Raw genomic sequence first — 24,800 nt, 5'->3', positions numbered from 1 at the left:
TCTCATAACTCATCTAAATAAAGGGAACAGTTGCAAAGGAGAAACAGACATCTGCCTTCAAGAGAAGATTGCTATTGGCACATGAGCAATCTCATAACAGCTCAGATGCTCTGTTTCAATATCTGAGCATTCTCAGAGCCAGGCTGGAGTTGTACCTTATTTTACAAGCCTAAGGCAGGAGGCTGCATTTCTGGTTCCAGATTGGGCTCACTCTTCTTCCTGTTTTTTTCCCTGTACCTTTTCTCTGGTGACACTGATATGGAAGAGCATATTGTTATTAAACTGAGTAAGGATAAAGCCTAATTCCAGTTACCTTATGAAAACAGAATAAATAATGACTATAGTATAGGAAAACAAAACATTAGAATCCCTTCATTTAAAAGAACAAAGAGAACTTTGAGGTGGACAAGGTCAAATACTACACTTTGTTTTTCCCACTGTGTAACTGAAATAAGACTTAGGACAAAATTCTGTTCTTGCTGACTGAGAATGCTGAGAATGCACTTTCTGTTTGAGTGCAAAACAGATGGCTGACATTTTATCAAGGTGACAAATGTTTCAAATGTTAGATATTTTTTTTTTAAACACCATGATTCAGATCAAGGACATGAAAAAATATGGTATGGAGAAGAGACAGTACAACCCTATTAACTCTTCCATTTAAACATACATGCTGTATTCTGAACAAAGGATTTCAATCATGTGAACCCCCAAAGCCAATCTATCTGTATTTCATTCACACTGGAATTTTGGAAGTTCTTGAAAGTATACAATGTAAACTTTTAATAAACACTCTTAAAGTGTTTCATTGAGTCAGGAAACTCCCATAAAAAGGGGGGACCTAGACCTTATATAGGGTGCTCATAGGGGGACTTAAAGAAAAAATTAAACGCATAGAGTAAAAAACCAAATATTCTGTTCACAAAATCTCTGAATAACTCTGGGTTAAGAACTAAAAAGCAGTTTTTTGTGAATGTATGAATGAAAAGTGATAATATTGTAAGTAATTTGAATATATTCCTTCTTAAAGTAGAAGTCATGAGAAACAAAGGCAGATTATAATTTCAGTGGTCTGAACAGAGAATTTTCAATGTAAGAATGACTTATGAGTAAAGAGTATAACTTTAATAGGTATTTAGCTGAGACAAAAATTTAACTGAGACAGATGTAGCTGTTTTTATCATTTTAGCTGCCTATTTCAGAATCTGTTAAAAAGTGTATGCTGCTGTAAATATAAAAATATAAGCATTACGTACTGTGAGTTTATTTCAGCCTCATTCTCTCAGGTAAAGTTGCCATCCCTTTTACTATTTCTCAGAATGATCAGCCAATTCATCTGGGTAAAAAATAATGACTCTTGAAAACCATATCAGTTCAGAGGTGTTTGTCCCGTCAAGAAGTTTTAAAACATCCTTGTAAAAACTACAGCAACACCAGCATTTACTTCTTATTCAGGAGAAAAAGCATTCGCCTTCATTCTGAGCTATTCGGCTTCTTTTTCTTCTTTTGCAGTGGAGCTTCCAATTTTCGCTTAGCTGGAGCAATTTGTCTGTGTTGTTTTGTCAGTTTACCACTTTTATTCGTCCCACAGACTTTCTTCTTCTTGTCTGCTGATGGCTTCTCATCTTCATTTGCTGAAAAAAGCAAGAAATTATTCACTCTGACATTTATTTCCAGTCTGTAGTCTAAAACATTACAGAGGCTTATTTGTATCTCCCATTAAAAAAGGAGGAATTTAAGCCATAACTGATTTACAGCAGTGTGTGTCACCTATGCTACTTTTTGTTAAGAAAATCCCTAAAGATCAAACATGGAAGTAACTCAGTATACAGGAAAACAACAGCAGCAAAAAAAATCAGCAACTCCTGCCACCAACCAACCAACCAACCAACCAACCCCTGGGCCAGACTTTGCCCAACTGCACTGGCATCAGCTCTAAGTTCATAGCAGTACAGGAACGTTCCGTTCTATCAGACTGTTCATTCCTTTGTTATCTGTCCTGAAAGCTTCAGAGTTCAGAGTTATTCCACTAAAGAGAAACAAAGCTTTCGTATCATAGAAGTGAAAAGATGTCCTCTCATTACAATGCAATGTATCACAAATTAAGTTTCCACAAACAGAAGAACCATTTCCCTCAATTCCAAATCATCATTCAGTTCCTGTGTGTGTCTGCTCACAAATAGTTTCCACAGTTGTGGCTTTATTAAGTGCAGGCCTGAGACTATTAAGTAGATGTAGATATCTATGCAACTTGCCACATCCCCAGTTCCTTAAACTACAAAAGCATACAGTAAAAACGTCCCATTCACTATCTTACATTTCACAGTCACGTTAACAACTGAAAATACAGATAATTTTATTACCTTGAGTTGATGTTGCAGTTTTTTCACAATTTTCTTTCATTTCTGAAGCTTGGTCAAGCCACACTGCAAGGCATGTCAGCCTAGCTTTGGTGCTGACTTCACATAATAAAGATGGCACGTTTTTAATCTGAATATGGAAAATTAATTAAACATCACTTCTATTTAAAAATGTACTAAATTATCTAAACTGAGGAAGAATTGTATGGCCCAGTTCCCACTTCTTTTCTGGAGAATCACAGAATCACAGAATGGCCTGGGTTGAAAAGCACCACAATGATCATACAGTTCCAACCCTCTGCTGTGTGCAGGGTCACCAATCACCAGACCAGGCTGCCCAGAGCCACATCCAGCCTGGCCTTGAATGCCTCCAGGGATGGGGCATCCACAGCCTCCTTGGGCAACCTGTTCCAGTGCTTCACCACCCTCTGAGTGAAAAACCTGCTCCTAAAAATGGTAGGGTGCCTAACAATGTTAAGAAGCAGAGGCTGCACGCAGGTTAATGGGCACAGTTACAGCCCTGTTTCTGCTACCACTTCTCAGTGGTGCTTTTTATAAAAAAAACTCCCAAGAGCTGCCAGTGCACATCTTGCTAAGTGACATCAGCATGCTTTACCATGCAGAGGTGGTCCGACACGATGAATGAGCAGACGAGTCACAGGCCCACAAAAAAAAGTGAATGTTTTCAGAAGTTTATCCAGATTACAAGGCGTTTTCAGTAGAGTTAAAATACTTTGAATTAAGTTACTGCACCAGGTTCTTTTTGTCCCTCACAAAAACATGGCTGCTGATTGAAAATAATCCTTACGTGGTGTGCTTCAAATTGCTTAACTGCATCTGTATGTGCAGCTCTGCAACTGTTGAGCAAAATCCTACTGCAGGTATCAAGGGTAATGTGTCACAAACACACGTGCAAAACAGCAGCACTGATCCTCTAGAAACTACTTCTAGTAGATGTATTGTGCCTCTCAGAGCAGGGCAGAGCAAGCCACACAGTTATGCAGGGGTTTACAAAGATTTGTGCAGTAAGAAGAAAGAAAATAAATCACACACTTGGTTAAAGTAAAGACAACGTTACAGAGGAAGTTAAAGAGTTCCTCGATCGCTATTTCAATCATGCAAAAGCAGACCTGGGATTTCAGACAAAGGGGAAAAAAGGATTCTCACTACTGTGCTTAAAAGAATATAAAAACCGTCACGAGGGCTGAAATTAAAAATGTATGAATTCAGAATAGAAATACAAAGTGAGATTTATTTCAATGTTAAGATATTTATAGCAGAATACAGTAGAGCCCTTATTATTGGGCACTAAATAAAAAATCTAATTCTGATTTTACAAGGCAAGTCCCAGAACAAAACAGTAAAGAAGGGGAACTTGAAAGATAAGGCACAATTCCTTGTTAAATTGTTGGAAAATACATGAAATAAATGTACACAGAATAGTAATGGACTTGGTGATTTAAGGTCTTTTCCGACCTGAGCAATTCTATGATTCTGTGATCTGAGTTTTTCTGCACAACAGTTTTTTGCACCTTTAAATGGTTAGCAACAGCCAACAGCACTACACAACTTCACTGCAGTCATTGTAACATACCTAACTGTTTGGACAGTGGTAAATTTTGCCAGCTATATTTGAAGAGAAGCATGATTTCATGTATAAAAGAGAGCTTCATAATCTGATTTTATAGCTTGTTAAAAGAAAAGATGTCAAAATATACAGGTGCATAAGCTATGCACATATATATGTGCACTGAATGTAATGGGGAGAAGGATCAAGACATGCAGATTACAAATAAAATTCCACCAGTGCTGTAAAATTGATTATTACAACAAAACACTCCACAATTCTGATTGATGCTTTTCCATAAGTTGAGCAGTTCAACAGACCCACCTTATTAAGATCCAGATTCCACACTTTAATGTAACCATCACTGGATGCAGTAACAATAACATGTTGTCCTTCCCTTTCAAAACTATAGATATCTTTTATTCTGTGAAAAAAATGTTATACTTGGTTACTGCGTAACACGGCAGATCCCTCAGAACAGTAAGCTGACAGCAATTAGAGCTGCACAGGCAACAGTACAGGAGTCAGTTTGAACAGTAAAAAAACCCACAAAGGACAGGCAGTAACTTGGAAAGATGACCCATTTTGAGTGCTGCCATTTACAGTAGGAATACATGTCCTTGCTAGGCAGATAGGATTCAGTTCAGAACGTGTCAGTACCTTTAAGTACACACTATTGTCTGCATCAGGGGCACAGTAGTTAAAGTTTTCCTGTTTTGATTAATTAAAATAATTAAAATCAGAACTGGGAAAAATACATAAATAAATACACGACATCTCACACATACATAAATAAATGTGTGCAACAACAGAGAATATCCTACTGTCTGGAATGAATACAACTGGTATGTTTTATGTAAGTATCCTAAACAATTAGAAACTGTAAAGGCTGAACATTCTTTAGACAGCCTTGCCTTCTTGCCAAATACCAGTGCCCACTTTCAGAAATACATGAAATACACTGAGAAAAACTGTACACATATATATGTAAGCACGTTTCATATCCATATATAAAAATGTTACATATATATGGCATGCATTTGATATCAAATCCACTAATTTGGTAGAACCTTTTGTGGTTTGATCTCCCCACTTAGCAGCTTTCCACTGCAAAGTCACCAGGGTGACCAGACATTCAGAGGAACCAGCCACCCTTGAGCAGCTCCCCACCAACCTGCTGGGTAATTCACAACTGCCAATGGTGCAGCTGTCATGAGGACAGACCCAACTACGAGAGTCAGACATCACAAGATGTCTCCTTTCAAATGTGCCTGTCCAGTACAATCCAGTTTGGCAGTGGAAACCCTGTTGAGCAATTTTCATCTCATTGGCTGAGAAGAACTACAGAACTCAGTGGCCCCATGAAGGTTTTTGGTATTACAACTTGTAGAGATGTATCAGTTCAGACACAAGAAAGCTTTGAGGAGGGAAAAGAGAGGAAGACCTTCCTTGTGAAAAAAAGTATTAACACACAGGCACACCAGTAAATGTAGGTCTTATATTTAAGACATATATTTAGACATGATCTGTACTGATCTGGAACTTAAGACCTTAATATTTTACACAGTACTTAAATTGCTAAGGTTAGAACTGTAATATTCCTAATTCTAAACCCAGCTGTTTTTGTAGCATGCAAGGATAGCACAGTACTTCTGCTCATGCCAAAAGCAAACAAGTCTGTTCCAAACTTGGAATTTAGCACATTGAGTAAATTTACTTTCTACACAAATACAAGAACAGTAGTAAAATGTGTGAACGCTGCAACTTTGTATACTGAGTACTCAGCACTGCCATAAATATTGAAGTAGTACACAAATATAAAATACCTGTTTTCATGAGCTTTAAATTCACACAGACATTTTTGAGAGTCACAGCTGTAGAACCTGATAATTTCATCATCTCCAGCTATGGCAAGGACAGAATCCTTGAAATGGGAAAAAAGAAATGCAAGTGTGATTAAATTCATATGTTTCAAAGCAGTTAGCTTCCCAGCTTTTCTTTTGTACTTACTGTAATAAATCTAATGGAAGAAATTCTTTTCTCTATTGTGATAGTGCCAGTGATTGAAGCTGTATCGAGTTTGTAGATATCCACTTTATTTGTTATCACAGTCACATATTTCTCTCCATCAGGGGACCACTTAATTATGTGGGCATCTGTAGACAGAGGAACATTCTTAGATACATATACACAGTTTTTTTGTATTCTGTAACACATGAGACACTAAAAGTAAACATCCTTCTAGTGGCTACCTCCTATGTTCTAGGTGAAGCAGAGAAAAATTCAGAGGAAAAATAATCTAGTCAATGTATGCTCTTAAATGTTCATTTCTGATTGACAGAAGTGAATAAAGGAAGGAAAAAAAAACATACTTGTTTAAATGTCCTGATATCAAACTTCAGGGGAGGAAAAAAGGATTTTTACTGTCACTGTGTTTTCCTTTTGGTAAATGACTACAATTCAAGGACACGTACTTTCCAGCATGTGTAAAATACATTGTGAAAATAGCTCACAATTAACTGACTTGTTGATTTAACAGAGTCTGCCTTTCCTTCTAGAAAAAGAAAACAAAAAAACCCCAACTGTCTAATTCCACTTATTAATGGATTTAGACTGATAAACTCACTTTGCTTCAGGTTTTTGATAAAGGCTGATCGTCCTTCTACAAGATTCCAAGTTCTGAAAGACAACAACAGATAATGTGCATTCTGGTTAAACGGCACAGTGAAACCGAAGCCCTGTCAGCTCACATCTGAAGGAAGCTTTTAAGCATCTCTCTATCTTTCAGTGCTTTCCTTAATGCAGGAGAAATTGATGACTTAAATGTATTGCTTGTACACTGCAAGGCTGAATCTGTGATATTTATTTTTCTAAATCAGTTTGCAATGCAGAGCACAAAAGGTAGCCAAATACCAATTTGTCTTGATAACACAGCATGCTTAAAATACTTGTACATATCTGTAGCAACTCATATACACTCCAAGTGTAAATTTACTTTTCTAACACGGAATAAAACTCGACGGCTTTAATTTTTATTCCAGAATGCAAATGCACACATCTACAAATGACTAAAAAGAGTTAGAATTCAGCAAGAAGAATCATAGAATCATAGAATGGCCTGGGCTGAAAAGGACCACAGTGCTCATCGAGTTCCAACCCCTTGCTATGTGCAGGGTCACCAACCACCAGACCAGGCTGCCCAGAGCCACATCCAGCCTGGCCTTGAATGCCTCCAGGGATGAAGCTAGAAATAGAAAAGACTATTTTAAAAAGACTTGATAATATTACTTGTACTTAGAACTTTAAAAGACAAACAAATGATTTCATGTGAAGATATGCTTCATCAGTCTCACACAGTCTAGTCACAACAAGGAATTGTTGCTTATAGCAGAATTTACTAAATTACTGAACTATAATTCGGAGCCCTTCTTCATTAGTTTGGACTCACCTTAATGTTTTATCTGTTCCTACTGACAAAGCTAATTTCCCAGATGGATGAATAGAAAGAGATGTCACATGCCCTCTGATAAAAACAAAACAAAGTGTTAGCCACACATATTATTTACAAGGAAAATAATTATGAAAACTCATCTGAATATGCAGATTTAAGAAACTCACTTATGCGCCTTAATGGATTTCAGGCATTCCCATCTCTTTGTGTTCCAGATACAAATTAGTCCATCCTCAGCCCCACTCAGTAGATGTGCAGTACCATAGAACTCCAGACAAGTTATTGTGCCTAGAAATTCAAGCCAGAGCTATCAACAATCTTGTACGTACTAACAGTTACCACACAGAGAACATATTAGCTAACAGAGGTGCTTCTAGCATTGAAACTAGCTACAGACATTCCTGTTACATTTGTTGATGTGCTCTATTAGTTCCTCTACAGTCCTACATGTCTGAAATGTCTGATCTGCTCTCTGCCATAGCAGTACTTGGCCAGCATGGTGCAGGTGACACACAGGTTCTACCAGTGATATGCAGTGTTCTTACATCAAAGCCTTGCTCTTGGCACACAGCTGAATTTACCACTGTCCTGGTTTCAGGTGGGACAGAGTTCATTTTCATTATAGAGCCCGATATGATGCTGTGTTCTGGCTCTAGGAGAAAAGCAACACTGATAACACAGACGTTTCAGTTGTTGCTGAGCAGTGCTGCACAGAGACAAGGACATTTCAGTTTATCAGCTTCTCATACTGCCCTGCAAGTGATGGGCTGGGGGGGACAAGGAACTAGGAGTGGACAGAACCAGGACAGCTGACCTAAACTGGCCAAAGGGATATCCCACACCATATGTCATCATGTGAACAAACTATAAAACTGGGGGAAATTGGCTGGGGGGTGCAGCTGCTACTCAGGGACTGGCTGGGAACTAGTGGTGAGCAACTGCACTGTGCATCACTTGTTCTGTACAAACATAATTATCATCATCACTATTTCCTTTTTCTCTGTCTTAGCAAATAGTTTTTGGGTTCTTTTTTTCCTTTTTTCTCTCCTCCATTCCACTGGTGGGGATGGTGAGCAAATGGCTGTGTGGTGCTGAGCTCCCAGCCAGCTTCAACTGTAACAGAAGCACCCTGTTTACTGTACATAAGTTGAACACAGGTACCACGGTGAATTTAGCTCCATTATACTTCTAGACTATCAGGAGAAAAAGGACAACTGGGATTGAGTCCCAGGTGACCTGAACACATTTATATGGACTAATATCAACTTTGTCTTTTTGACAACTGTGATTTAGGAAGCACACAAATCAGGCAAGGTGATAAGGAGGATGTGACGAGGCCTCTTCTCCCGGGCAACAAACAGAACCCGAGGAAATGGCCACAAGTTATACCAGAGGAGGTTTATGTTAGACATAAGGAAAAACTTTTTCTCTCAGAGTGGTCAGGCACTGGAATTGCGGCCCAGGGAGGTGGTGGAGTCGCTGTCCTTGGCAGTGTTCAAGAGGTGTGTGGATGAGGAGCTACGAGATACGGTTTAGTGCTTGTGGTAGCGGTGGTGATGGGAGGACGGTTGTACTACATGATCTTGTAGGTCCTTTCCAACCTTGTGATTCTATGATTTTAAGGTACAAGGCAATCTTCCTGGCAGCAGTAGCCTGTCCTTACATACAAACCATCTCTTTTGGGTGGATGATGGAACAAGTACACGGAGAAAGATGGCTGTTAGGAGCAGGCATGGTCTGGAGAAACTGTCCTGGTAGAACAAAAATCATTCTTAACGTCATTTCTGGGCCATAAATTCTGAAATGGGTAAAACTGAAAACATTTGGAAGCAGCAGATGTATTTGTGGTCTGACACCTAAAACAATTTTTGGATTTTCACGCTCAAAAGCTTGCCTTGTTTGTATCATCAGACCACGGTGGCTGAAACACCACCACTATTAAAGACTACAGCAGAACAATCTGAATTTTCTTCTTCTGGTAACGAACAAATATTCAGAAACTGAGCTCTGAGTTTCTATCCCTGATGCTTACCATTGTGCTGCAGCAGTGCCCCATGCTCCACCTTCTTCCTCATGTCATAGATCTGGATCGACTCATCCCTGCTCCCCGTGACCACATACTTGCTGTTCACTGCTACGGCCGACAGAGAAGCAGTGTGGGCATGGTGGGTAAAATCGGGGGTAACCGTCCAGGGCTGTGAAGGAAACAAAACGAAGGGGTCTGTCTGAAGAGAAGATCCTCACGGCTTCATCAGCCAAGAAGTGACCAAGATCAGAGTTCACAAAATCTGAAAAAGCCGACGTGTAAAACGCAAAGAAATCACACTTAGCTACAAGGATGATGGAGCAGCATCGAGTTAACGTGCTGTTACAAGACCAGACAGGGCGATCTCAGCGCCCAGACCACCTGTTATAATCAGCTCCACTTTCAGACGCGGCTGTGCGCACGCAGGACCCGCACGCAGTTATCAGCAGAGGACTTTGGCGGCCCGACTGCCCGTTCTCCCCCGCTGACACCCGCACGCCTCCCGCCTGGCACCGGTCCTCGGGGATCACGTGGCGGCTCCCGGTGCGACGAGGCCGACAGGAAGGCAGCAGGGCAACGAGCCGCGAAGGACCCGCCGCTCCCACGCGCCGTGGGCCGAGCCCGTGCTTTCGGGCGGCCGCCCCGCCCCCGCCGAGCTTTAAAAGCCCACCCCGAGGCAGCCCCGCGGCCACGGCCCGAGCGACAGCGGCAGCGACGACGAGGAGCAGCAGGGCTGCCTCAGGTGGGTGGCGGCCGCTGGGCCTCCGCGCGTGCTTCGCCTCCCCTTCCTTCCTTGTGCCGCGTTACCTGTCCGGGCCGCGCAGCGAAGCCGAAGAGGACCTGCTCGTAGCAGCCGGCCACCAGCTCCATCGGCGTGGTCGCCCCGCTGCGCCCCGTCGCCGGCTCTCGGCCCGTCCTCGGCGGTGCCTGCCGGGGGGCGGCGGCGCTTTGAGGGGCGGCGGGGGAAGGCGCAGCGCCGCGGAGTCAGGCGCGCTGCGGGGCAGCCCAGCTCAGGGGTCCTCGCCGGGCAGCCCGGCTCAGGGGTCCTCGCGGGGCGGAAGCGCGGGGCGCGCGGCTCCCGATGGCGGCGCGGACGGCGAGAGGCGTTAGTGCGGGCCGGGGGCGGGAGGGCCGGGCTCGGGAGGCGGGAGGCGAGCGGTCGAGCGACGCCAAGCAGGGAGAAGCGGCGCCTCCCGTAGCTCGGCGTATCGGGGCCGCCCCTACAGGGCCTGCGGGGCGTGGAGGCCGCGGCCGTTAGGCCGCGTCACCCCCGTGGCGGCAGGGGGAACCGAGCGGTACAGCCGTGGCCGCCCTGCCCCCCTCCGCTTCCTCCCCACTCTTGGCTTCCTCGTGATGTGGCTATTTTTTGGCGCTTTTTATTGCCGTGGGGCGCAGCAGGAAACGGGCAGCGCGGCCCCGGCGCCAGGCTGCTGCGGAGGAGGACTTTGGCCGGGCGGGGCGCTGTTGTCGCCCGCGGGGCGGCACGGCGGCGAACAACCCACCCGTGTCCCTCTCTATGGTAGGCCGGGAGGGGCGGCCCGGCCCGGCCCAGCGCTGCCGAGACGGCGGTGCGGCGTATTAACAGCTAATGTGCAGCCAAGGCGTGGGCGCGAAAAGCCCGGTGGCGAGCCTATGTAAGCAAGAGAAGGAACTGCTTGAGTTCCGGAGGTTATACCTGCCCCACCGAAGGGATAAAGGTGCCGTGAGCGTAGCTGGGCTTGAAGGTGTACATGCCACGTCACACGCGTGCTCTCTCAATTGGTTTTTAAATGTGTTTTTGACTTGCAGTGAAAAGAGGCACCACTGAAGAGCGGATGGGAGAAGAGTACGAGAGCAGTTGTGCATGAGTCTGCAGTAACTGTGGTCACAGAGCTATTGCATCGTTTGCCCTCTCATACTTTTTTTTTTGGTGTAAAGTTGTGTTGTAGTGTTTGGCATCTCCTGGTAAATCTGCACGAGTGAAGAGTGGTAAGTTTTCTGAAAATAAATAAAATAAAGCATTATGCACTGGGGAATACAAAGATGAGTATTCCAATATTGAAGGCATTGAGCGTTTGAGCTTTTTAATAAAAGTAAGGTTTAAGTTAAGGAACTGAAGTTAAGAAACTTAAATTAAGGAACTAAAGGCTATTCTTATTAATACAACCTCCTTAATTGGAAAAAACATGCTGATGATCATCCCTCAGCACAGTTATGTTTAGTGGCAGGTTATACGCTGACCTTACTGGTGTGTCCCTGTATTTAAGGACTTGTGTGTACTTAATTAGGTGTGAAATGGCTATGGAGATGAAGTGCACATAGCTACTTTGTGTGACACCATGCCTGTCCTGTGTCAGGATAGCGTAACCCATTTTCAGAAGCACCGTGCTGAACTGTTCACCTCCATGGCCACACCTCTAAGGCATTACAAATACTTTGTAATTATGTGAACGTGACTCCAACCAATCAGTTTGTAGAGTGTTACATAACTCGTTATGTGGAAATGGGAGTTAAATTCCAGCAATCAAGCGTTTGCTTAGAAGAGTTACCTTGGATATAAAGACAAAAAGTAGTGGTGAATTGGAAATGTATTATCCCCTTGCACACAATCCATAGGTTGCTCTGATAGTGATGCCTCCCATTTATTTCCACGAAAGCTACAACAGATAGAAAAAGCCTAATAGCACTGTTTTTCAACATAGTCACCAACATTAGCTGTGTGCTTTTGGTAGCCATGAACAAGAGCCTGCAAGTCTGTACCAGCAGAGGTGACCCACTGTTGCTACTGTTGAAATACATCATTTACTGTGCTCACATCTACCTTTTGGTTTCCTTAAATGTTCAGCAACTGTTGATGAATGTCAGTGGGTGCTGTTTTTTCTCCATGGAGGAATTAAATTCCATCCCTTTGCTTCATCCACACTTCCATGTCAGGTGCCATTTTGTCAGGCTGCCCCTCTGCTGCTGTCTGTCCCATGGCAACAACGTGGAATGGGCTATTGGTGGGAAGGTTCAGCCTTTACTGCCACACAACAACATCCACCTCTGGCATCGTGGGTCAACATAATAACATAGGGGGCATTACTTTTAGAGCAGCCCTTGTATTCTGTAAATGAAAATGTTTTCTGGGGGACAGGAAAGGTTATCAATTGGAAATAGCTGTATGCTTCTTAAGGGTATCCAGGATTTTAATAGTAGGAAAAGGTCCCTCTTTGTTGCTAATTCATTTGTAGGGAAGTCTGAGAAGAGACAAAAGACAAGATATAACTAAGAAAAGATTTGGAGAAGGAACAGTTGGATCAATTTTACCTTTACTATTCTTTCTTTATTTACTCTCTTATTCATCAGTGCTTAGGAGGTATCACTGCTCCTTTTCAGCTGTGTAACTCTGTGCAATAGGAAGTTACAAATCCTTATTTGGCTCAAAAGGGGGTGGAGAATGGGGTAAAGCAAGCCTTGAGATATTGTAGAAAACAGCTTGCGTTTTGTTGCGTTGTTTTTAATTATTTTAGAGCTTGTAAATTATGATCTGGTATGTTTTCTAGACAGGAGTAAACTGTAGGTAACTAAAAAGCTGTTTATAAAATGTTGTAGTGCTTTGGACAGCAGGAAAAATCTGTGACCTGCTACAACTTCTAATTGTAATGCCCTTAGTCATACATCATTTTTATTTCCATTGCTTTAGCAATGACAAGTCAGAACTTACATTCCCTAGCTGTGAATTAATAATGTTAAAACTGTTAGAGTGAACATCTTTGAAATTAATTGATTTCAGAATTAAGATTCTTGGTCCTCCCTCACACTTTCTTTCAGCTGAAGGATTGCAATAAACTGAACTGTTGCATCTGCGTCCCTTGAAAGAAGGCAGAAGACAGATTTTTTTTTTCAACCATGACGAGCCAGGTAAGATCATTTGGTGAGAAATTCAGGTTTGTAGCATCTAAATGGGTTCCAGAACATTCAGAATCCCCGGTGAATGTAAAGCTGAAATAGCTAGCTCACTCTGAGTGGGGTATTCTTCTAGTCCCATGATTTCCTCTGGTAACTGGTGGTTGTCCTGTGTATGCTTAATTGTAACAACCGAAACAGGTTGGGAGCATGGCATTAAACTTTGCAGTTTGGATTATTTGAGCATGAGTTCTTCTGAAGGATCTTGCAAATAACACTCTCTATGTAAGTTATGTAGAGGTGTTCTAGAGGAAGAACGTTAAACGCTGCGTAAGTAAAGTTAAAAATGATACTGAAAAATACCATTCTTGTTTTTGGAAATCGTTCTTCAGAAGATTGAATGAGGGAGGCAACCTGTTAATATGGCTTTTTTTTTTTTTTTTTTTTGTTACCCCACATTTTTTAAACTGTGGCTTTTGGGGTTTGCAGTTTGTTTTTTTTTGTTTTTTTTTTTTGAGGTGCTTTTTATGCCTCTTTCTTCCTGGCCTTGCATCTGGGTTTAGCGCTTTCCCTCAGCCAAGTTGGTTTGTGGTCTTCTTTCTTCTTACATTCCATTAATGGGCCTCCTGTTGTTGTTCCTGGCCTGGGAGAGTAGCCCACTGCTAGCTAGTGAGGAGAGGCATCTCATAGAAGCAAAGAAGACCTCCTAGGAGAGGAGAAGTAGGGACAGCTGAGATCCCTTTCTGAGCAAGAATGATAGTTTGATATATAAATTTTTTTGGCTCGCTGTGCCACTGAAGGCTTTTTATTTTTTTTGAGAGTCTTAGAGCTCAGGTGGAGCACAGTCCAGTCCTGGAGCTACTTAACATTTAGGATTGACCAGCATCGAAGGACTAACTGCTTTCTTCCGAATTCCAAGAGGAAGCTGTCAATCCATTAGCCAGCTTGACAAGTCAGGGGAATGTGGCTGTTCATACAATCCTTTGGCTCTGTTATTTTTGCCAGGCGTTTTCCCCAGAGGCTGCTTTCCCTCATGGGAGGCGGAGGGAGAAATGGGACCCCAGGCTTCTTTCAAGGGCAAGGTGAATATGGGGAAATCACCTGTGGTGATGGGGAGTGGGAGGGAGGAATGTAAATGAGGCTAAATACTATAGAGGTGTTTTTTATCCCAACAGGATTTACTTGGGAAAAAGCGCGAATGTCTCCAGGCCTACAGCTGGTGGAGAACACCGCAGAAGAAGCGGAAGAAAAAGAACAAAATAAAACCAGGAAGAATAGAGTTTGTTAGTGCTACTACTACTACCAGCAGTACAGTCAGGTAAAGCCCTTGGAACATGAAAAGCTCTGGCTCTCTTTATCTGCTGAGGTTGATGGTGACCACTGAATGTCATCACTCACTTGAAAAACTCTGTGGTCACTGGCAAGTGGTGGCAAAACAGTCACAGCCATGACTGAAGTATGAGCTAATTTGTCAGGGTATTTCTGTGCCTCTTGTTTAGGCAATCATAGAATGCTTTGGGTTGGAAGGGACCTTTAAGATCAGCTAGTTCCATCCCCCTGATATATATATTATATATAACCAAGTAAATATGTTGATTTTTGAAACAAATTTCTGAAAGAAAATGGATCCTTGTTGCTAAAGCAGTAGAGTTAGACCTACAGTACCAGAGAACTGTATGCTGGTGTGATGGCATTGCAGTTCTGTACATTTCAGTGTCTTTTGCACTGAAGTACTCTAGACTAATTTGTCTGGTTCTAACAAGCTGTAATATAATAATTGTTTTAATACTGGAATCACTATTTTGGTCTGAAAGTTTTAAAACTGTTCTTTATCTTCTTAAAGACCGGATTATTCAATATTTGTTGGGGAGCTTACTCCAGAAGTGGATGATTTCCAGCTCTATGACTATTTCCTAAAGAGGTATCCCTCATGTCTTGACTGCAAAATAGCAACGGACCTGCTGGGATATTCCAGGTAATTCAGTGTAAATTTGTAATGCAGTTGGTTGTGCCTGCTTCTGTAGTGATATGTAAGAACTCGTGGCAGAACTTCCCTGCTTTTTTTCTGAAGCAAGAGGAATGAGATTAGTTTTAAGCACTGCTTTTCTTAGCAGCACAGGTCCTTGAGTTTCTGAAACGCTGGTTTAAGCAGTTAGTTAACTTTGAAAACCTTTGATTTAGTTATGTAGATTTACATTAAAAAAAAAAATAATCAGATGCTGGGAGAAGGGAGAGCTGTGCACTGAAATCGGTGCCGCTTTGTATCTGTCATTTGCAATACTGAGGTCAGAATTCCCATTCTTTGTGTGGGAGAAAAGCACGAGGCCTGGCAAATCTGAGGGGTTTGGGAGATTGAATGCAATTTCACTGATAGTAACTAAAGCCTAGCTGAAACTGTTGGCCATGCAGTCATTCAAGCAGGAATGCAGGAGTTTATGTTCAGGCGGTGCTGCCTGTAACAGACTAATTCAAGAAGCTTAAGAGAAGGCAGTTAAAAAGAATACTAGTGTTCTACAGTAGAAGGAGTGTGTTAATAACTGATAAATGAACTCTGTCTATGCAGAAATATAGAATCTGATTACTTATGCAGATAGCAGTTAAAATGTATTATTCTGCTGGCTCTCAGCAAGTTGCTAGCAAAGAGCAGGCTTTTTACTTCTGGCCCAAGTTTTTGATTTGGTGAAAGCCTCTTCCGTGCATGTGCGTATGCCAGAGAGGTTGCTTAAGTAATAGAAGCGATAGTAGCTGCTACCTTCTGTTTTTGTAGAAGACAAACTGAATTCATTAGTCTTGTAACTGTTATGCATACTAGAATTTGTTTTCTCCCTTTTGAAAATTGTAGAGGGTATGCCTATGTCAGATTTGGTGAGCAAGGTGATCAGATGAGGGCACTGCAAGACTGCCAGAATGCACCAGGTCTGGGGGGAAAACGAATCCGGCTGAGCATAGGAATTTCTAAAAGGTAACCAATGAGTTGTGCATTGATACAGTTATTCTAAATAATCAGATTCTCGTAGCTCTGCCTTTGTAAAGTCTGTGGCCCTTGCTGTAACAGCTGTAACACTGGCTGTAGGATGCAGTCTACAAAATCAAAAATGCAGAGAGATTGTTTTGACTCCCTGGATTTATCAGCCTGTTTCAGGATTGCTGGGGGAATCCAACTGCAGTCTAACCACACAGTGTAGCTTGGGCTTATCTGCTCTTGCAGCCAGCTTTATTTCATTTCTTAGCAAAGCTGAATGCATTTGTAAATATTTTTCAGGTTTGGGCTTGAATAAAGTAGAAGGGACAGGGAGCTTTTGTTCTTAGACCTTTCTCTCTAGTTAGAGGAAAGAAGCACATCCCTGGTTTTACAGTAGGCTGGTGGGGAAAGGAATTCTTAAGTGGGGAGAAAACGTAGGAATATAGGGAGAAAGTCAAGGGGAGTTTTGCTAGAACTGTTTTCAAAGTACTGTTCTCTGCTTTCCAGTAGCTTAGGCAGTGGGGAGTGTAGCACTTTCTGAGAGGGATTTCACTCTTTTCATCTCAGGTCTGTCAGTTACTTAAGGCAATTCAATTCCGAACATTTAAAAGAATTAATACTAAATATGATAAATTTTGATCCAGGATACTGGGAAAAAACCCTTCATATGAACAATTTCAGTATGTATGTGAGGTTAGCTTGTGTATTCTGTTCAACAGAAAGAAATGTTACTTTTGTTTCTGTTTACCTGGCATAATTCTGCACATGTTGCCTCTTTTTGCTTTAGAATGGAAATGCTGTTGCCTGAGAGAGCACTATCTAAAATTGCTGTGACCATAATTATTTTAGAAACAAAACAGGTCACACAAACATGTTTCCCTGCTTCTGCTGTCCAGAAGGATGTTAACAGTACTCGTAAGGAGGAATGCAGTTGGAAGCAGAAGTCTCAAGATAATTGCTCCCTACAGGAGCAGGACAATAGGATATCTATATTAAGACCTATGTACTTTACAGTGATGAAACAAATACAACGTAGGTATTAAAATTTACATCATTAGTATGTTTCTGAAGGGCTCAGTATCTGTCTTGGCATCAAAATACCCAGTTGTCAAATTAAACAGTTTGACATGAATTTTTACTCATTTTGGTGATTGTTTCTGAACTCCTTCAGTTTCTATTCAGCGCACACAAAAATGTATATGACTGATTTTTCTGCTTCCCCACTTTAAGAGGAGGTCTGCCTGTATAGAATTAGTGAAAACATGTCTAAAAAGGATTTTCTGCAGTATGTAGCATGGTTATCTGAATGTCCTTTATGCAGTGTGCATTAGTTTTAGTTAAGATAACCCTTGTCTTGATTCTCGCCACTTGTGTGAGGCTGCCCCAGAGAAAATCTCAGGCAAGGGGGAGTAATGAAAATTAATCACATGGCCCCTTTTTCATTTAAAAAAAAAAAAGTGTATTTCATAGTTTCCCCACTGATTTGGTTGTCTTGCTGAACAATTAGAAGTATGGTGTTAAGCAAGACTGGCTTCACCTGACAGCTGTTCTTGGCCACTATTGAATGCTTGATAAAATAAACTGTGCAGGTAGAGGCAAACTAGCAGGCAGTGTAAGATGCTTCTCTGCAATGGATAATGTGACTTCATTCACATCTTTCTGGAAGAAATATCTTGTAATTAACCAAACAAAATATGAAAGGGTTAAGACTGCATCTTTAAAGCAGCTGTGCTTGATAAATGTCTCTGGTCTTAAATTAATCTTTGCAGAGCACAAAGGCTTATGAGCAGCTTGCTTATGCCAACACTAAGAATACTCTGTATGATAATAGTGTCAAAGCTCTGGATTTAATGCAAAGCAATTGCTTTTGATATTGGCAAAGGTGAGGACATCTGCTTCTGTTTAAATACAAGATCTTGTGCCGTGCCTTAAGCTGTCACTTAATGCAGCTGTTTAGGAAAGCTTCCTTTTAAGCTTTGAAATGTGTAAGCTGGCACGTTGTGTAACTGGAAAACTGGGTTTACAGTTTGTGGTTCTCAAACTCTCAACTTTTCGTGTTTCAGACTGAAAGCAGAATTCCAGCGGTACCAGTCGTACAACTACAATGATTATTACCAGGATTATCAGAACTACTACTCACAGTGGAATTATGATGCATATGCTGAGTATAACTACAACTCCTATGCTGCCTATGATAGCATGCAAGCTATTGGGGACTGCTCTTTAGGAGATGCTGTTATGGCCCCAGCTGTGTTTGAGGTAAAACACATTACGCACTTGTCTTAAATAAGGAAACTTTATGGATAGCTGTACAAATTGTGTGAATTGGAGCAAATATGTTCTGAAACTGAAACTATGCTTTCTGCTTAGCATGGAGATTAGAACAGCAGACTGCCTTCAGAGGTATCTGTGCTTATAGTGCTTATAGTTTCTGCACAGAATTAGTGGTTGATACGTTATTTGTTTATGTATAACAAATAACAGTTTTGACAGCACAACTATGTATGCTTCTCCTGTTCTTTCTTCCCCAGTATGCTTTGCTCAGAGCAGATAGCTGTTGTAAATGAGCTTATCTTGGTCAGTTAGTCAGTTATGACCTGCAGAAGTCCCTTCCAACCTCTACTCTAATGCTTGCTTTCATTTAAAAGTAACTGCAAGGGTAAATGGCATTTTGTATGTCTGTGGAAAGAGAGGATGTCTCAGGGTAACAGCATTATTTTGAATTTATAAAGCTTTGTAAAATGATTACATTCTGTCTTGCAGGAATCTTCGGCTATGGCTGAAATCAGTGATGACCTGCTTACTGAAGGTAATGATGATTCTGTCATTGTGTCTTCTGTCTTTAGCCATACTTGTGCCCTTAAACAATACAAGGCTGGATGAACTGGAAGAGGATCTTGGAAATGGAGCTGATACAAGAGTCAGCCCTCTGTGGTTCATCTGAGATCACTTAGGGGTTTTAAAGCTAATATGACATATGCTATATGAAATGAAATGAGGCATCTACAGTAGGGTTCCTGTAATTGTGCCTTCAGTCTGTTTTGAAAAGTTCTGATGTGGGATTTATTTTCCTTGTATTGATCCACTGAGCAGATTCTACATGAGGAAACTCATTCATAAGCATGAGCTTTGTTTTCCATACCGTGAGGTAAAAGCTTTACATTGCAGGTTCTAAAGGGGGGGGGTTCAGCTTGCACTTCCAGATTTGGTACAAAATGTAATTCTTGGTCTTGGGAAGCTTGCAGGCAGTTCCTCGTACGGAGGCATCTTGCTCTTGTGTTCAAAGCTTTATTACATGGAGTACCTAGTATAGCAGAAATGAATACATGATTTTTGTGAAGGTTTTGTCGTTGATTATTTCTAAACCTGATTTTATCTTGAATGACAAATAGAGTCCTAGCCTTCTAATACACAAATCCCCAGAAGAAAATTGGAGTTGTCAGGTTTGTTTAAAGTTTTAGGGGAATAAACGCCTTATTAAAATTATTACTAAATCTATTTACTTTGGTTAGCAAAAATGTTGTACTAGGTGTATCTCTTGAGACTTTGGTGTGCATACCTCAGTGCTGATGCTTTACTTACTGGGCTTTTATTTTCAGATCCACAGTTGTATTTGGATGTTGATGAAATGAACAGACAATTTATGGAGACAAGTGAAGAACTCTATGATTCGCTTATGAATTGTCACTGGCAACCTCTGGATACGGTCACTTCTGAAATCCCCTCTGCTATTTAAGTGTCTTATATAGCATGGCCGTTATGACCAAGGTGCTAAAACTACACTTCTACATTATTCTAGATCATAAGTTTTAAAGCACAACGATAGGTTGGATTTTTTTTTGCTATGCTTTTGACAGTTTCTGTAATCTTTTTTTTTTGTTGTTGTTCATCACTCTATTCTTGGAGCATCATGAAATCATGTAAATATTCTAGAAATGTAAAGAGTTAATTGAGGTCTAAAGATAGACTTGCCTGTGTAAATAAAATTTTGTTTCTGCAAACCTGCCAGCAAGGGACTTCACTCTTACATGTGTGTAGGACATTCTCTTCTGGCTTACAGAATTTAATTGGGGGTAGTAAGGGCATCTCATTCATCTTTATTTTTGTATGGGTGTTAGGACACTAGCAAAATCTAGCACTCACTTTGTAGACTACTTGTTTAGTTCAAAAGTACAGGGTGGGAAATGTTCCTAGGTTTTGCTATGAAATTTCTTGTGCTCCCTTCCTCCTGCAGACATCTGGCACTGTTGTTAATCTGCGTCAGTTAAAATTGGTTTATAAATATGGTACTTTAAGCATACAGAAGTTCAGACTTCAGCTGCCATAGCTGCCAAAGTTCCATGGACTAAGGATGATCCCTGCTGTCAATTTCAGCCTCAGCATTCAGCTCTTGCTTACCTTTTTAAGTGTTATACTTCTCAGCTCACACTTCATACATTTACAGTATGCATGTTGTATACACATGTATACAATGCACTTTTCAACCTGAAAATTATTGGAGATAACTTGCTGGCTCAAAGGAGGGAATAACACATTGGGAACAACAAAAAGCAACCAAAAACACAAATATCCTAGTAACAACTCTCCAATTTCCTCCCTGTCGTTGACAATTTCTGTGATATTCCTGGTGATTTAAATGTTTTTATAGTTATGAGGTTACAGATGAAGTGATGACTATTCAAAGAAAGGAAGGCAGGAAAATTAGTTTTAAGCTAGCAATGTGGTTCTAAACTACTCTCATATGAAAGCTATAAATTATTTTCCAGACATAGGGTTTAGTTAACCCTCTGTGTATTGGATTACTTGTTACTTAATGTATGTAATGATAAATAGGTCAGGTTAGAGACAGTAGAATATTCTAGGAAAAAAGAGAGCAGAAATTGCTGTAACAATAGCTGTGGAAGCTGCTAAAGCCAGGTGAGGTGGTTTGATACTACTGTGTGTGTTGTAGGGGAGATCTAACTGTTGTGATGGCAGGCAAGAATTAAGTTCTTTGGCCTTTTTTTTATGGCGTGGTGTAGGTTATGGCTTGATGCAGGTAATGAAAGTAGTGGTTATAAGCTATGTGCTATTCCTGAATGAGCTGATGACCAGAAATTCCCTCTGTTTTCTTCACTGTTTAAGTTGTGGTGGTAATATTGTCATAATGTTGCCATGAAGCCAGGTCGTTCTGAAATAGAAGAGGCCTTTGGACTACTAGAAATGCGTTCTTCCTGCTTTTAGTGCAGGCATATGTGTAGGAAGGCAGGGGTAATGGCATCACTTTGAGCGGCTGCAGCTAGCTCTCCCCAAAGCAGAGACACACTGGAGCTCAGTACAGGGATTTGTTGTGCCATTCCCCTGTGTGAGGTGAGCCTTTGGAGCATTAGTGTGAGGGGATTTAGTAACAAGAACATGATGTTAGGTAGAGGTGAAGGATGAAGCAGAGAGAATTTAGAGGGAAATAACTTGCTTGTGTGCATATATGGAATTGTTTCAGGGGACTAAGCAGGGGAGAAACTCGAGATGATAAGCATAGGCTTCTTGAGTTTGGATGGTGGTGTTAAAGCTTCAAAAGCTTACAAGGTTTGCCACTTCAGTTGTACATAGCTGTGGTGCTTGAGCTTAAAAGTACAAATTGGTCAGCTAAGCAAAGGACTTTATATCTAGCATCCTGATTAGCAGCAAGACTGCTTCCAGGTCTGTGCCTGCATAATAACTGCTTTGACAAAGTTTGCATAGCATCACTGAACCCTGTGTTTAGGTTGCCTTCATTACGTTATGGAAATATTTGTTGTTATCCACCAAAAATGTGATATTAGGGATATCTGTTGCCATATCAAATACTGTGAAGTACCTGTGCTAATTTTTTTTGTATTAGCAAAGTTGGTCTATAATATGTGAATTGTGTAATGAGGGGCCCGTGTAGGTATGTGATTTCACTTAGTCTGATACAGTGATGGTGTATGACCAAAGTATGCCAACCTCAGAAAAACAAGTCTGTGGCCGCCCCATTTTGTGCAGTCTTAATGCTCTATGACTGTTGTCAGATACATGCTCCTTCTGTTCTGGACTATGAAGTGCCTAGGTAGTGAAAGTACTATTTTCTTGTAGCTCAGTGAATGAGAATTGCTTGGGCCATTAGTTCTCCAGATCTGAGAAATGTTGGAAGCATATTCTCTTGCAGTCAACACTAACAGAAATGAGGTGAGGAAAAGGGTGTTGGTTGCAGCTGGCGTGCAACAGTTCTACAACAGTTTTCTGACCTCTTTTTCTGTCTCCTGAGACTTACTGGTGTATTCCTCTTTCCCGCTAGGAGTGTGTACATGGGATTAGGATAGTGTGTGCAGTACAATTCTTTGCCATCAGAGCACAGAGGATGGCAGGTTTCTTCCTGTGCTGTTACTAGTGGATGGCCAGTACAGGAAGATGGAATTGCACCAAAACTGCTAGAGTGCTTCTCTGAGTCTTTTTACTAAGTAAACTCACAGCTGTTTGACAACTGCCAGCCTTTTTAGCTGAACACATCATGTGGGTGTCTGCTGTCAGTTTATCAGATCTGCAAAGATGGGATGGCAATGGGAGCTTGATTTGCTTCAGACTTGTTAATTTAAAAATATATACATACTACTTCAACCCCACTATAGCTTGCTTCTAGTTCTGTTTTGTTTCACCCAGCTGAACTGGTGTTTACTTTTGTTTTAAGTTTTCTACAAGAATACCCAGTAATGAGTAATTTCATAAACTCTTTCATTTGGGTACAGCTGCAATAGAGGGTACCTTTACACAGAACCTGCTAGATTGTTCAAGAATAGTAGTGTTTCATTTCCTATCTCTTCTGTGATCAGGAAGGTTTGAGGGGCTACTACTAATCTCGTGGTCAGTGAGCAAGGAAAAAGCAACTGTCAAGAAAGGTTAAAGAGTTCTTAAAAGAATGCATGAAGAGTAAATGGTACTTAAGCCATGAATGTTTCTTTTTGCAGGGATGCTCTGGACCAACCGCTTCTTTCTAGCGCTACCTCAAAGTAACGTGCAGATATAACTCACAGGGAAGATTGATCAAATGGTGATGATCATTATCATACTGCTGGATGCATATATATTTGCCTTTTTGTTTTGGCTCACTTTTAGCAACAATTAACCTAAGTGACACATGTTAATGGACACTGACTACATTTGCAAACATTTCTGAGTCATGAGTGTCATTAAAGGCCTGTCACTGTTTAGAAATTGTTCTAAATAAGAAAAATGGAAGCAAAATAAATAAAGCAGCATTTGAATTTACGGAGAAAACAGCGTAGCTGCCTTTGATGCTGAGCTTGAAAAGAAAATCATGTTACCATAATATGGTTACCTTAATGTAATTAGTGTGCATGAGAAAAAGGGAATTGTATTCTACCTCTGCCTAGCTATTAGATAGCCAATGCAGATGTGATTTTAGTCAGATCCCCAAGGAGATGCCATTCCAGAAGTCAGCATTTTCTCTGCTCAGTGTGTTTTCAAAAGGCAGTTTATCTCTCTTTGTGAATCTTGCTCCTCCCAGATTGGAAATGCATTGTGAAACCCTTCTGTTAAGTTAGAATTTAGTATGATAATCATGTTCTAGACTAAAGATGAGGGTTTTTCATGTTGTGGAAGGACGGTGTTGATGCAAACCATCCTGCTGCAAATGAAGGTGTACTGACAGCAGGTGGGAGAAGAAAGCTCTGAAAGTGCAGAGTGTGGTATGAACTACCTGGCAAGTAATTCTGCTTGGGGGGGAGGAGGGTTCAGAAGTCACTTGTACGGCAGTGGAGGCAGGACTGAGGAAAAGAAAGCTAGCAAGTTCTGGAAGACAGCTGGGAAAAAAACAGAGGGGGGGGTTAAAAAAAAAAAAAAAAAAACCAAGGCTGAAACAAGCAGCAGAGATTTAGTGCAAAACTCCTGACTGAGACTCCTGTGGCAGTTCCTTTGCTCACTGATCAGCATTTCCCTCAGGTGTGGACTTTGGGCAGACACAGGTGAGAGGGATGCGGGCATCTGTGCCACTGAGATGATGCGATGGCCTCGGTCACCTTCTGGGTCCTCTCCACCTGAAAGCATTCTGTGATTGCCACCTCCTACACTATTTTTAGCACATTCTGTACCTGAGGATGCACATTCGTGCTGAATTCTGTGCAGTGAAGGTGCTGCGCCTCCCTGCTCTGCTCACCCCCACACAAATCACTGCGCTAAACGTACCACAGAGCCACAGCTGTACCCTTTCAGTACCACGCTACAAAAGGACAATTATTTTACGTGTTTCCAATTCACAACAGAAAGGCGTATTTCCTTTCGAGGAAGCGCAGGCCGCGCTGCACTCCGTCCTTCTCCCCGCCCGCCCAGTGAGGCCGTGCCCCGCCCGCTTTGATCGCCCTTCCCGCTCCGCTCGCCACCAGCCCACGCGCCCCGCGCTCGCGCCGGGGTTTCCCGCGCAGCCCCGCCCACCCCGCGGCGCGGTGCACGCCGGTCCGTCGCGGCCGGATGACGCGACGGCGCGTCCGGTTGACGAGAGGCGCAGTGTGGTTGGTCGGAGCCGAAGCCGGAGCCCGAAGGGGGGTGGGGGCGGG

General features: G+C 41.8%; 2 protein-coding genes across 9 annotated transcripts; one reads left to right on the top strand and one right to left on the bottom strand.

The window, feature by feature from the left end:
• Positions 1-1,103: 1,103 nt before the first annotated feature.
• PAK1IP1 (PAK1 interacting protein 1) lies at positions 1,104-10,310 on the bottom strand. Of its 4 annotated transcripts, none has more exons than XM_042870293.1 (10): positions 10,212-10,310; positions 9,411-9,573; positions 7,546-7,666; positions 7,376-7,450; positions 6,554-6,606; positions 5,938-6,083; positions 5,754-5,851; positions 4,252-4,351; positions 2,364-2,490; positions 1,104-1,634 (listed from the first exon to the last, which is right to left on the bottom strand). In XM_042870293.1, exons 1-10 carry the CDS (start codon positions 10,272-10,274, stop codon positions 1,474-1,476), a joined length of 1,107 nt encoding a protein of 368 aa, XP_042726227.1. In that variant the 5' UTR covers positions 10,275-10,310; the 3' UTR covers positions 1,104-1,473. The 4 variants fall into 4 exon arrangements, with proteins under 4 accessions (XP_042726227.1, XP_042726228.1, XP_042726229.1 ...); XM_042870294.1 differs by having other exon boundaries at positions 7,579-7,666; XM_042870295.1 differs by lacking the exon at positions 10,212-10,310 and adding an exon at positions 9,786-9,944 and having other exon boundaries at positions 9,411-9,666.
• Positions 10,063-23,505, top strand: LOC122179433 (tRNA selenocysteine 1-associated protein 1-like). 5 transcript variants are annotated; one of them, XM_042870299.1, is made up of 11 exons: positions 10,063-10,146; positions 11,193-11,372; positions 13,197-13,286; positions 14,277-14,353; positions 14,447-14,589; positions 15,115-15,246; positions 16,114-16,233; positions 18,297-18,492; positions 18,997-19,042; positions 19,833-20,001; positions 23,196-23,505. In XM_042870299.1, exons 4-10 carry the CDS (start codon positions 14,324-14,326, stop codon positions 19,967-19,969), a joined length of 804 nt encoding a protein of 267 aa, XP_042726233.1. In that variant the 5' UTR covers positions 10,063-10,146; positions 11,193-11,372; positions 13,197-13,286; positions 14,277-14,323; the 3' UTR covers positions 19,970-20,001; positions 23,196-23,505. The 5 variants fall into 5 exon arrangements, with proteins under 5 accessions (XP_042726233.1, XP_042726232.1, XP_042726235.1 ...); XM_042870298.1 differs by lacking the exon at positions 10,063-10,146 and adding an exon at positions 10,436-10,509; XM_042870300.1 differs by lacking the exon at positions 10,063-10,146 and adding an exon at positions 11,003-11,101.
• The last annotated feature ends 1,295 nt before the right edge of the window (positions 23,506-24,800 follow it).

This window comes from Lagopus leucura, unplaced genomic scaffold, assembly GCF_019238085.1.
Source record: "Lagopus leucura isolate 7727_CA_CO unplaced genomic scaffold, USGS_WTPT01 Super-Scaffold_100002, whole genome shotgun sequence".
In the NCBI taxonomy this organism is placed as follows: domain Eukaryota; kingdom Metazoa; phylum Chordata; class Aves; order Galliformes; family Phasianidae; genus Lagopus; species Lagopus leucura.
The sequence above is the reverse complement of the archived record's forward strand: the minus strand, read 5'-3'. Positions and strand labels throughout refer to the sequence as shown.